This window comes from Platichthys flesus, chromosome 13, assembly GCF_949316205.1.
Source record: "Platichthys flesus chromosome 13, fPlaFle2.1, whole genome shotgun sequence".
Lineage (NCBI taxonomy): Eukaryota > Metazoa > Chordata > Actinopteri > Pleuronectiformes > Pleuronectidae > Platichthys > Platichthys flesus.
This window is the reverse complement of record NC_084957.1, coordinates 3,012,399-3,025,397: the sequence shown is the minus strand read 5'-3', so window position 1 is coordinate 3,025,397 and position 12,999 is coordinate 3,012,399. Positions and strand designations below refer to the sequence as shown.

Here is a 12,999-nt window from a genome sequence, read left to right as displayed (position 1 = left end):
TTTGTAAGAAGAGGGTGGAGGAGGAGGATGGGGCCTCAACAGGACGCTGCTTCCCACCTTCCACTGCTTCTACTCTTTAGAGACCTGACCACACAACCTCCTGTTAGCCTGCTGCAGACCACGCTGTGACACCGTGTGGGCCACGTTATATTCAGGCTGTAGCAACTGTTATTCAACTGATGAGCAAATAATGTGGACACCATGTCCCGCTCAGCTTCTCAGGCTCAGGAGACAGACAGTGTCCCGGTGACAACTCTGTGAGGACGTGTAGTAAAACCAGGAATTTGTTTGTTATTTGCCGTGTTTCCGTCTTTCTGCCTCGGTCACTTGAGCCCGGAGTATATGTGGCACTGCAGCATATGGCTGTAAGCGATCTTCAGGAGGTCGTCGTGCAGGGGTCAAAGGGTCATTGTGGTGGTGAGTGCGTCCTCTCTGCAGCACATTGTAGTGAAAGGAGCTCTGTGAAGCTCTCGTAGGTGTAGATTCAGGAGAAGACGTGTTCCTTTCAATACCAAACAAAGGAGGACATGTTCCTGCTTCAGTGTTAACCCGGGCTGTGGTCTGCAGTTTTGCTCTTTAGCGGAAAAAGCAATCAGAGAAATATTTCCGTGTTTGATTTGCAACAAAAATGTATAGACAGCTTTTAAATGAGTAGTCACATAGTGAGTAAAGATTCATAGTTTAAAAGTATGAATCATAAAACAGTTTGGAGTTTCAAATTCATGCATGTTGTGATTGCTCCCGCGTGTCAGAGCCGTGCGACCGCTGATCTCAGCTCAGTTCCACTCTGACTGAGCCCTTTGTTGCGGCTTCACTTCCTCTGGCCGCCTGATGAAGCTCTTCTTCTCTGATGAAGTGAGAAGCACATGTGTTCCCTCAGTGGTCAGCGGGGATGATGAACATGATCCTGATCGTCCTGCACCGTTTAGCCATAAAGTGCAGCTGTCCCCCCCGACAGGCAGCACATCTGTGAAAAGCTGAGCCGGCTGAAAATTGGAAGACAAACTTACGGTCGGCGGTGCCACCGGAGATTTGCCCTCACAGATGCTTTTCCCACCGCAATAAAGTGTCCCATTCATGAGACATGATTACACACGATCATAAACCAGATTTAACAGATTGGAATAAACTATTTTGTGACTCGTTTCTGTGAATTTAAACAGCAGCCATTCAGGGTTGGTATTATCACACTTGGTTTTATGAACAATGTCAACAGTTTTCATAGCAGTCACAGATCTTAATGTACAGATTAAGGAGGAGAGTTTCCCACAACCCTGGAAGCAGCAGTTCTCATTGAGCCTGAAATACACGACCTTGTTGACCTTCCTCCCTAAAGTCCACTACCACCCGAAGCCAACCTCCCGACTCCGTCTACAAGCTCTGAATTATAACCTCTGCTCGCTGGCGGGGGGGGGGGGGGGGGGGGGGGAGCACAATGTGACGATTGTGATTGTATTTGAATTCTGATAGCCGAGTGAAAAAAGATAGCTTCCTCTGAGAATGGGTTAGATTTATGGGCCCTGTCCTGGCCGCTCGCCCCACATCCTCTCTGATCTGCTTTTACTCCGGCGACCCCTCGACCCTCGGGGGTCATTAGGGAGCCCCCGAATGGCGCGGCTGGCTGCCAGCCCATCTCACTCCGCTTGTTTTCCAATCAAATCACTATATTTAAACAGGGACACGAGCCCAGGGCCAAGTCCAAACAGACATCTGTTTGAAATTGTTCCTCGCAATTATTTCACACAGAAGTTCTCCCTCCGCACCCCCTTCCACATTCCTCGCCCCACTTTGGTCTTTTGTTTGTTGTTATTTGTTTAGAGCAAAAGCTCCCTCTACGGATTACTAATGGACAGAGGAGAGAGAGGGGGCGTTGGGGGGGAGGGTGGGGGGTATGGTTATGGTCGGGAAGTGCAGCGGTGGCCGGGGTCCGACTCCTGGAACGACTATCAGAGAGATACGCAGCCAGAGGAGAGCAGCACACCCAGCGAGGGCTTTTTGATTCAGCACAAAGCGGTTCTCACTGAACACAGAGAGAAGCTTTCAGCCTCGGAGGCCGAGCTGCTGCTGCTGCTGCCAGATCGGATGACGTCTCCATCGAGACCCAGTGACTTTCATCTGCTGCTGACGACTGTCTGAGGAAAAGCTGCTGCTCTGATTAGGTGTGTTTCACTCTGTGATTCAGAATAAAGTCAAACAGAAGAACACAAGTGAGATTTGATCAGTCAGTGAATAAACCTGGTGACCTGGAAATAATCAATTAAATCTCCTTAATATGTGTAAATAAATAATAATAATAAAAATAATCAAAACAATGATAATAATAATAATAAAAAATAATGATAATAAGGATGATACCACTGCTTTTACCACTACTAGTAATACTATTATCAATAACAAAGAATATAATTATTATTATAATAATAATAATTATTATATATACTACTACTACTAGTACTGCTACTACTACTACTACTACTAATAATAATAATAATAATATTAATCTTAACAATAATGGCTTAATCATTTTCATCAATTTCCTGTCTTGTTCTTCCTCCTCCTAAGAATTAAAGCCTTCTCTTATTTTCTTATAACACAATGAATTCAATAAAAACAATTTTAAGAAGTCTGATGCAGTTTGATAATAATGATGAGTTTAATATGAATAAACATGCTTTCCTCATGTAGCTGCTGGATGTTGTGTCTATGATGTACGAGCGTTGAGCAGAAGTATCCTGCAGTCATGATGCTCTTAGCCCCCCCCCCCCCCCCCCCCCCCCCCTGCAGCAGCCGATCAGACGCGTGATAATGCTTTGTCACCTCCAGTCGGATGTTTTGACACCTGAAAGTGCTAAAAGCCGAGATATCAGCCGGGACTGTAACACTGTCCCCGAGTTCCACTAAAAGCTGAGCAGTGAGTGTGTTTCCCTCCGTCCTGCGGCAGAGACACAACTTTGATCTGGATTCTTATTTCATTTATGAACAGAAACAACTGAGTCTTACTTACATAAATATGAAAATGACCTTCAAATAATGAAAGTTCAATTCAATGGATATTTACATGCAACAAGATTGTTGAGGGCCCATAATATTGTAAATCAAAATTTATTCAAAGTTAAGGGGATTTATTTACTCGTGGGGTCTGAATTATCTTATTACGGTGGATATGACTCAATGCTTTTGGCAACGGACATTTAAACATTTTAAATATTCATCCTCTTGTTTGCACAGCTTCATCAAAAACAACAAACTACACATAAGATAGAGGAAGAAGAAGAATAAAAGAAAGGAATTAAGCTGTTTTATTATTTAAAAAATAAAAATTCATTACCATCATCACTACTACTGTACTGTACTATTTATTTACTATAATATCCCCACTATCTCTATTAAACTCAACAATTCATGCTTTTATTTATAAATCGTATGCTCTTCTTAATAAACATATGAAAATGAAAGAAGGATGCGTCCCACCAGTTATCCTCAGGACTTATGAAGAGCTCCACACAGACCTGCTGTGTCTGCTAATAGCAGCTTTATTTGGCAAGTGGACCATTATTCATTGTATTGAAGGAAACAATCTGTGTTTTGTCTGGCCTCTTTTCTTGCTGCCTCAGATCCCCCCCCCCCCCCCCCTTCCTGTGTCCAGCCCTGCAGAAAGGAAGAGGTGAACATATGATACTCGAGATGCTCCGGCCTCATGTTAATCTCAAGTCCCACAGACCTCTGAAGTAACTGGGACCGAACAGGTAACTGAGCCGGTCCACAGCCTCATATTGTGTGTGTGTATGGTTTCTCTGGAAATGCTCCAACGTCCTCTTTGTTCCACGGACTTGTGACGGCCTGACGTGCTGGGAGGAGGTGCTGCTCTGGTCAATGTGGCCTGCAGAAAGAATGTGAGGGAGCCAAACCGAAGGAACATTAGCGAAAAAAGCCGGAACTGCCCGTGCTCCCTGTGGTCTCTACCCAAAACGATTTTCCAACAACTAGAGGAATGCATCGAGGAATATTAAAGATTCTTTTTTTACATTAGTGCAGCACCCGTTCTCAACCTGCCTGTTTGGAACAGTTTGACCTGAGGTAACGTTCTCAATGATTCCATCTCAAACTGTTCTATGATGCACTGTCACTTCTTCTGTGTTAGACGTGTTTTATAAACAATCTGGTTTATAAAACATGGTGCGAAGGGAAGTTAGAAAACTATCTGTTCATCCTATTTAATTTATCTGCGATGATGATTTTTGATTTGGACAGACAGTCAATGAGAACTTATTCATCAGACAAAGTGGATGCACAGTCATGCTTTGATGCTCAGAATGACTCGTGAGTACAGAGACACTGTCCACTCAGAGGGGACAGTGGGTGGGGGGGGGACGAGTGGGTGCACATTCTTTGAGTCAGCTACAACGTTAAAAAAGTCTGAAAGGCATAAAAGAGAAGCTCCACACGTTACTCACCAGAAGCTGAGACAAGGTCGTCCTCTCGCTCTCACTCACATGAGCCTTTAATCAGAACATCCCCCCCGACTTCAATCGAACCATGGCATTCCTCAACGGCCTACTCATGACGAAGTTCTCCCAGCATCTGACCTCCAGTTGGGCCGGCAACAGAGGATAACCTAGGAGAGGTCGGGTGAGGGACTGACCCTGGACTCTCACACCCCGGAGGACGGCCACAATGCCCGGCCTTCATCACAGACGTCCCCGAGGCTCTGTGCGACTTGATCACAATTCTTTGCACTTCCAGAATTTAGTGGGGCACGCTCTGCCCCTGGGCTGGAGCCAAAGCTCTGGTGGTGCAGTAGGTAACCCCGACTCAGGGTCACGTCCCTCTGATGTCAGCAGGCACTGAGCTCCAGGCCGGAAGCCTTTGATGAAAACCTGAATCAAGCTGGTGGAGAGCGGCACAACAGCCAGTGAATCGCTTTATTATGATGACCCGCCCCCAAAAGGTCAGAGAGCAGATTGTGACACACTCCAGTTCTTCTTCAAGTGCACTCATTCAGTTCACATCTGAAATGGAACCTTGTTACGTTTTATTACAGTTTCACGAGAACTATTCAGAGGCAAGAACAAAACCGTCATTAAAGTGTAATGAATGCAAATCAGTGGAAACTGTGTCATTGTGACCCGAGCGTTGATATTTTATTTTCCCAATCACTTCCTCTGAACTCTGAATATATTCAAAAAGATATAGAGGGCGGGGGAAATAAGGTAAAAACAATGAAATACGGTTATTGTATAACTTAGAACTGGTGACCTAGTGAGGAACTCATTTATTCCTCATGAGTAAATGAAAACTCCAGTAATGCTTTTACTTTGGCAAAAATGGTTTGCTCAGTTTCACAGAATTTGTTATCTTCAAACAAAACAGATTTTTCTCTGATCAAGTAAATCGTTAAAAAATATCAAATCTCACTGAACTGAGGCTTCACTAATGAGTTTCAGTTTCCATTTTAAAAATGAAAAACGATCTCTGTCAGGAGAGCATCAGAAGAAACCCCTGAAAATCACATGGCTCATCATGTGCACTTGTTCTGCATGTGTAATGTGTTTGTATGGAAACCAAAGTTGAAACTGATGCTTTGTTTTCAGGTTGAAACCCCAGACTCTCCCCCCCGACACTGCCAGCCCTGCATGGCCGTGCCACTTGGCAGCAGGTGATGGTTTTCATGATACTCTAATATTACAGCTTTTTCATGAACTGTGATTCTTGGCAGGCAGATTTAAATCTAAACATTTCAGTAAAGTGTTAAAACGCAGTGGAACCATTCACACATCTACTACCACTTGTATTTTACTGTATCAGCTTTTCTCCAGCTCCATGTGGGTCAGCTGAGGAGAGCAATCTCTCATCCACTTGACCCTGTGCCCCTGTGATGCGTGATGTTTTGTCTGCTCGCAGCCCTGGCGCGGGGGTACGAATGTCACCAGCCGACAGCTGACTTCCTCTGAATACCCTCTGCTTAACGGGCACTGGCCCTTCTGAGCCCTGCGGGGAGACACAGGCCGACGTGGAGACAGCTGAGCGGAGAGGAAGGGGATTCCACAGATAGAGATGGGACGCTTCCTCTCCCCATCTCTGACATCTTGGATAACGAGCTGTGCTGATGATTGTGCTGCTTGAAACGGGCACAGCGTTTAAAGATACACTTTATACCACAATTTTGTAACACAGTTGTTAAACACACAGATCAGGGGTGCACTTAAAACAACAGGCTGTACTGTCCTGCTTCAGGCTGTATTAGATATGACTGTGGTCTAAAAATGTACTTTCCCCAACTTGAAAAAAATGTGCAATATAAACAGAAAACTGTTTTTTTTTTATTGCTTTTTTAAATAAATCAGACCTTCCTCCTTGGGCCAGCGCGAACTGGAGGAGCGAGGATTGAACCACAGAGTCTAACATTAAATATATTCATAGCGGGTGCATGCCTCTACAGGGCCAATCATTAACCCTGAAGCTCGTCCAATCGTTTTTTTTCAAAGATCCAGGGATTCATTTCTGACATATTGGCTAAAACGTCAAAAATTTACAGTGCAATGTCAATTTATAAACTCTAAACCGAATCCTCATTCAAATATAATGGATCCTTGCCTGGCTTGAACCACATCTCTCGACCAGGTTGGTGAATTGTGGTGAAAAGGCTGTAAAACGTCAACCTACTGACATAAAAAGTAAGAGAGGAGATTTAGCAAATATTAAGTAAACATAGAAGTGACAGTTTATAGAATTTGGGTGAGATCAAACCGAGCCAGATGGAAACTGCACTAACATTCATCAGTTTGTCAGAAATAAAATGGTAAATTTGACTGTTGCTCTTCCTCTACTCAATGGAAAATGGGTAATTATATACTAACAATAACATATTGGTAATATCAACTTTGCATGTATAGCTTAAGCTAAAAATGCAACTAGGAGCGGGTGTCTCAGCCTGTCACAATCTTGCTATATCTTCATTTTAACATTCTAAATTTACTGCCGAGTATCTTCATGGAAACAGGTTGATCTCTGTCCTTTCTCCACATACAGTAGATTGTGTGTTTGCCCTTTTACAGCATGAAGCTCTGGCTCCAGGGCACATTTCCCTTCGTTTGTGTGCTTTTGTCTAAGCATCACTTTCTGCCTCACTCCCCTCTTGTTCTCATCTCTACTGGGACTCCCCCCCCTCAGGCTATTTTCCTCCCAATCCTCTCTCTAAGAGAATAAGAAATTCCAGTGGCAAAAGCAATCAGCGAGTTTCACTTTTAACCAGTTCCCAACGGACTCGGCTGTCAAATCAAATACTCTAAATATTCAGTTTAACTATGTTCCTATACCCCACCCCCTTTCCTTTATAACCTAGGGCTGCAATGACGTTTCTAACAAGCGACAGATGCGAAAAGAAAACAAATATCTCAGATTGAAAAACCGATCTTTATACGTTATGTCCTTCCTCTGGCTTTGCATCAAACAACAGCCCAGTTAGCGACTAGCTGTTGCTCAAGTGCCAGTAAGTTCTCTCAGAAGTGGTTCGAGTCCAGAACATTGTCACCCAAACATTAGGAGGCCTCAGACAAGACTCCAAATGGACCACCTTGTTCCAACAGCTTTGTAAATGCTGGGATGTTTTAAGAAAACAACTGTTTTCCATCAACGTTGGCTCCAAGTGGCCAGAAAGAGACAAACTGTGGGCGGTTCAAAGAGGTACACTGACTCTGCAGCACCATGGGGATGAATGTGGTGTTTACTCAGCAACTAGATCACACAGGAAGTTAACTTACAGTGATCAATTAACTTTAAATAACATTGATAGACCTTTTTGAATATCATGATTTTGGCAGTTCTTTCAAATAAGGTTGTTTTCATTTCATACCAATCTGTTGCTCTGACTCATCTGTATTGTATGTGTGCACCTTTCATGCATAAAGGCACAGACGTTAGTCAGTGCTCTGGTGCTCGGCCTCAGTTCTGCACTCGATTGCAGTCTGAGAAAATGTCAGGAATGATTTCTCTTGTAGGAAACGAGTCCGGCTTTGATGTGACCTCCGGGGCCACAGAGCATGTGATTTCAAAGAAGACAGAGCCAAGAGATTTAAACAGAAAAAAACAGAGATAGTTTATTTGAAATGTACAAAAGCTATATACACACTCACACACACATGCACACACGCACACACACACTGGGCATAGTAAAAGTGAATGGAAGCATACACACAAACATTTGAAAGGCTATTTAGAAATTCAACAAACATAGTCAAATGGATGAAGATGGAGGGCTTGTTCACGAATCCTGCAAAGAGGCAGAATTTCCTTTTAAAAAGTCTGAGTCCCTTCCTGGTCTCTCTGCAGTTCATCCAGAACCCATGCAGAACCCATGGGATGCAGTGAGGGGAGGCGGCGTGAATGTGTTAATTAGGGATGGATCTCAACTGAGAACACACAGAGGTACTTGTATATTCCTTTAGAGAATGCTCTTCATCAGACACGGGGGTTCATGTGCCCTGGTGGACTAATCCAGAGGCATATCCTTGTCCTTTCCAATTATTTACCCTTGTGAGATTGGACCATGGAGAGTTTATTCCTCTGATCCACAGGGCAAAGACGGAAATCAGTTCAGGTTCACCAGTGCCGTCCCCAAGAGCTCAGACCATGATCAAAAAGCACTTAATATCCGTTGACAATAATTTTGTACAACAATGTGTTTTAAACTTGGGCTGTCAAAGGCTTCGCTTTGTAAAAAAGGTCTCAAATTTCTTGCACCTTGACTTTAATCTGTTCTTTAAACTGTAGATTCTCATGCACCTTTATTCCACAATCTAGGTGTAGTTGAATCCCAGCATTAAAACCCACGTTGTGCACAGGACAGGTTTCCACGATAGCACTTTCCTATGCTCGAGGAAAATTGAAATAAGTGCATATATAAACTGCAATAGCAGCCAATGTTTACAGTTTGTTTCATAATAGGCAGGTTTCAAATCTTACATGCATGGTGTTGATGTTGTTTTGTGAATTTGCCTGCAAACAAATGACATATGAAACTGTGGCTCTTCTTCTGAATCATGTGATAGATTTAAACCTGGTTACAAATCATTCCTTTCAATCCTGTGCCGTGCAACTCTCTTGACATTCCTCACATGCTGCGTTATGCACAGAATAAACAAAGTAGTAATACGTTCGACGAATGCCATTTGAAAAAATCCAACACTAAAGCTTTGACAGCCCGAGTTCAAACATGAAAAGTCTATAACATAACTTAAAGCAAGTACCATACAGTATGATCTATACACATTAAGGACTTCATGAGAAAATTATACCCGATATCTACATATCATGTCCGTTTCCTGTTTTGACGTCAGATGCTCGATGTCCTCAGCAAGGCACGAAGTGAACTGCTCTCAGTGCACCACTTTGTAAAGGGCAGCAAATACTGAATGGCAGTTGTTTGTGGATGCATTTATATACCCTGGACTATGATATATGTGTAACTAATAAGTATGGCTTTTTAACAAATGATGATATAAAATGCTCCTTAGCTTTACTTTCTATTTAATTCCATTTAATGTAACGTATTATATTCTGAAGCAAATATTACAAGATAAGCATATTACTACGGACAATGAAAAAGTGTATGAAATAACCGGTATGTATTGTTCAATCAGTGCTTTCGTGTGTAGTCTATGTATTCCTGATGTGAAGCCTGGCTGGACGATGAGGTCGGTGATTGCTCTCAGCTCATCATGTTGAGGAACTTGCTTTCTTCAGCCAGAGCTGTGAGCATGGAGTTCATGTCACCGATGGCCATGTTGCCGATCCCCGCCGGTACCGACGCGAGGGTGACAGAGTTCCGAGGTGTGGTCAGACGTGAGGAGCTCTGGGAGAGGCTCGTCATAAGGCCGGGACTCAAGGTGCCCGACATGAGGCTTGAGTGGTCTCCATCGTCCAGCATGGTGTCAAAGTCGATCTGGGCGTGTTCCGTACCACCAGATCTACCAGTTGAAGAATCAACTGTACTGCTGGAGACCTGGTTGACTCCTGGTGAAGCCATGTTGGGTGCTGCGCTGTTGTTGCCGGCAGGAGCCTGGTTGGCACAGGGGGACATGGGGGCATCGAAGCTGACCGAAGTTGGCTCAAACATGTGAACCTGACCTGTATAGAACACAGAAGAGTTGCTGTTTTGGGCCACTGACCCACTGGGCCTCTTTGGGCTAGCTTCGGAAGTGTCATGCATTGCCTTGGGTATTCGACTTGGCTGCATTATGCTAGATCCTGTGTGTTGTCTGGCTATAGCCTTGGGCTCTGTGGGAGGCCGAGGTTGTAACATTCCTCTGCCTCCATTGTGGATGATGTGCTGCTGTTGCTGCTGCTGGGAAGCGTTGTAATTATGCTGGAGATCCACTTGGTTCATGTGAGAGTACCCATCAGCCTGTGTCCTTGCCCTGTAAGTTTGCAGTTCTGGATCTGGGGCACCGTTGCGGGTCGGTCTCATGCTGGTGCTCCCAGCTATAGAGTTTGGGATCGCCTCTTGGCCATATCCTTGCTGAGGACTCATTTGATCACTAAAGTTCACATTGTTACATTGCCTCTGTTGTTGATTCTGCTGGTGGTTAATGTTCATTGGCCTCTGGCTGTTGTGGTTGGCATATCCCTGCATAGACATATTCTGACTCATGGGCACTACCTGCTGGTTGCTACCCAAGCCCAGACCTTGTGTCGGGAGGGATCCAAAATTGTTCCTCTGCTGAGCAACAGCCAGATTCCCTCTGACAGGATGCTGCTGTTGTCTGGAGAGCTTGGCTGTGGTGTCCACGGTCCCTGAGCTCACCTCATTCCACTGCACTGGCATGTTATTCTTGTTCAGGTTGTCTGATGCTGCTGAGAAAGGCAGATCCTGACCAGATGGACGCATGGTGGCATCCACCATGGCCATCCTCCTCTGGGCATAAAAAGATGTTGGTGGGGCCATGGCTGTCTGGTAGCCCTGAGTCTGATTGTTGGAATGATAGTCCACTTGCCCCAAATTGTTGCCCGGGTGGCCAGAATTCTGGGTTCTGAGGTATTGCACCACATCATCTGGAAGCACCATGTCCTCCTCCCCATTCTGCTCTCCCCCGGTCATCATTCCATCCACTGCCATGTTCTCCATGGCTACATTCTCAGAAATGCTAGGTGGTCTTGGGGCAAATGGGTAGCGTTGCAGGCTGCCATCAGAGCGAGTGTAGCCCTGCATGGCCAGTGCCTGGTGGCGTTCTGCGGCTGATGGACCGATATTGGGATTCATGCTGTTCATGCTGTTGTAGCGCTGGACCCTTGGAAAGGAGAACTGATCAAGTGTGGGACGGCGCACTGGGTCACTGGCACGGCGTGGGAGGCTGGCGGGTACCTCGTGGGGCATCATGCTCTGGGCACCGTATCCAATATCACTGCAGCGCCTGGGAGCAGCTCCAGAGGGAGGCTGATGGAATGGATGAGATGAGCCTTCCTGGGAGTCACTGTACAACGCCATGCGTGTCCTCAGGCTCATCCGCTCCATATTGGGGAGAGGAGTAGGTGGAGCTCCACCAGTGGCAGCAGCGTACTTTGCCTTGAGCCGATAATGCTGAGCTGGTGTCAGACTCAGGAGGCTTGGGAGACCTCCTCCGCCGGCACCACTGCCTCCCCACTGGCTGGCCTCACTTGAGCGGCGAGACAGATCAGTGGAGATTGGGTCATAGGAGTCGGCTGAACTGATATTGTTATTGCGATGATGACTAAACTGGGAAGCCTCACTGGAGCGACGGCTGGAATAGCAGGGGGAAATACCAGATGAGCGGCGGCTCATTGTGTAGGCTGAGCTGAGGGTACTGGTTGTGCTGTCACGCCGCTCGTTCAACTGGTTCAGCAGTGTGACTTCACATGAAGGCTGGTCGCCGATGCGTTGGTTGTTGTGCAGACCAGTTAGATTAGTCATCACATTGGAGCTCTCCAGCAGGGAACCTGGCAAACACAAGAAACATGATTAAATAATTACACACACTAATGTCATAGTTACAGTTATTTAATATTATGCGCGGACATTACTGGACAATGCTGCTAAGACATGATGACATCTAGTCATCTTATATCTTCAAGCACTTTGTTTTTAAAATGACAACTTACCGAGTGCAGGTATGGGAGGCAGCTTCATACTGGTGCGTTGGCCCTGTGGGGGCTGTGGTGCCGAGTTGACCCAGGGGCAGGAGTCCCTCACGGTCTTCAGCCTTTCCTTCTTGATGTTTTCCAGCTTGATGGTGACCCCGCCACCATGACCCACGGCTTTCCTCAACTGAAGACCCATCCCCCCCAGATGTCCCCCTGCAGGAACGGTGGAGTCAACCATGGGGCACTCATCCTGTGCACTGAGGTCCCCGAAGCTGCCCCCGCTGTGCATGGCCATCTCTACCCCACTGTCGTTGTTGTTGGCGCTGCTGAGAGGCGATGGCTCACTGCTACACGACGAGTGGCCACCAGGACTGGACTGATATGTCTGGAGATTGGAGACAATGGAGATTTGATGTTAGAGTTACGCTTGATATGATGTAATCTTGATTATAGATGAAAGCGGTAAAGTATAAAACGATACTGTCACACCCTGGCAACACATACAAAATATTGTTATCTGCATATATGATGTGAAGATGGTAAAAAAGGTGAAGTTAAAAAAAAAAAATGAATAAAATGAAACTGGTCTCAGAGCTAAAGTCTCATGCCAAGTTCAGACGAGTCCCTGATGTGTTCTTCAATGTAGAACAACTATCACAGTCAAAAAATTCCAATTGTGCAGATATTTTTGTAATAACTAATGTAGGACTATAGTTCCACAATCTCATCACTTATAGATGAGATTGATTTATTTACAACAAGAAAAACAAGTGGATAATAGATGAGTTCTGTGAGCAACAATCCAGTGGAAGCAGTAAATCAGACTGGTCTAAAATGAACTAAAGTCTTGATCACAGCTTGATGCTGGCACTATTTGTACAGTACACATGTTAGAACGGTCCC

At 45.1% G+C, this 12,999-nt stretch overlaps 1 protein-coding gene across 1 annotated transcript in view; it reads right to left on the bottom strand.

Moving 5' to 3' along the window:
* Positions 1 to 8,070: 8,070 nt before the first annotated feature.
* Positions 8,071 to 12,999, bottom strand: part of gli2a (GLI family zinc finger 2a) — a 52,575-nt gene continuing 47,646 nt past the window's right edge. Inside the window, exons 12-13 of the mRNA XM_062403352.1 lie at positions 12,115 to 12,481; positions 8,071 to 11,952 (exon numbers count right to left, since the gene is read on the bottom strand). Of these exons, the coding sequence (XP_062259336.1) occupies positions 9,707 to 11,952; positions 12,115 to 12,481 (2,613 nt within the window). The 3' untranslated portion in view covers positions 8,071 to 9,706. The remainder of the gene's footprint in view (positions 11,953 to 12,114; positions 12,482 to 12,999) is intronic.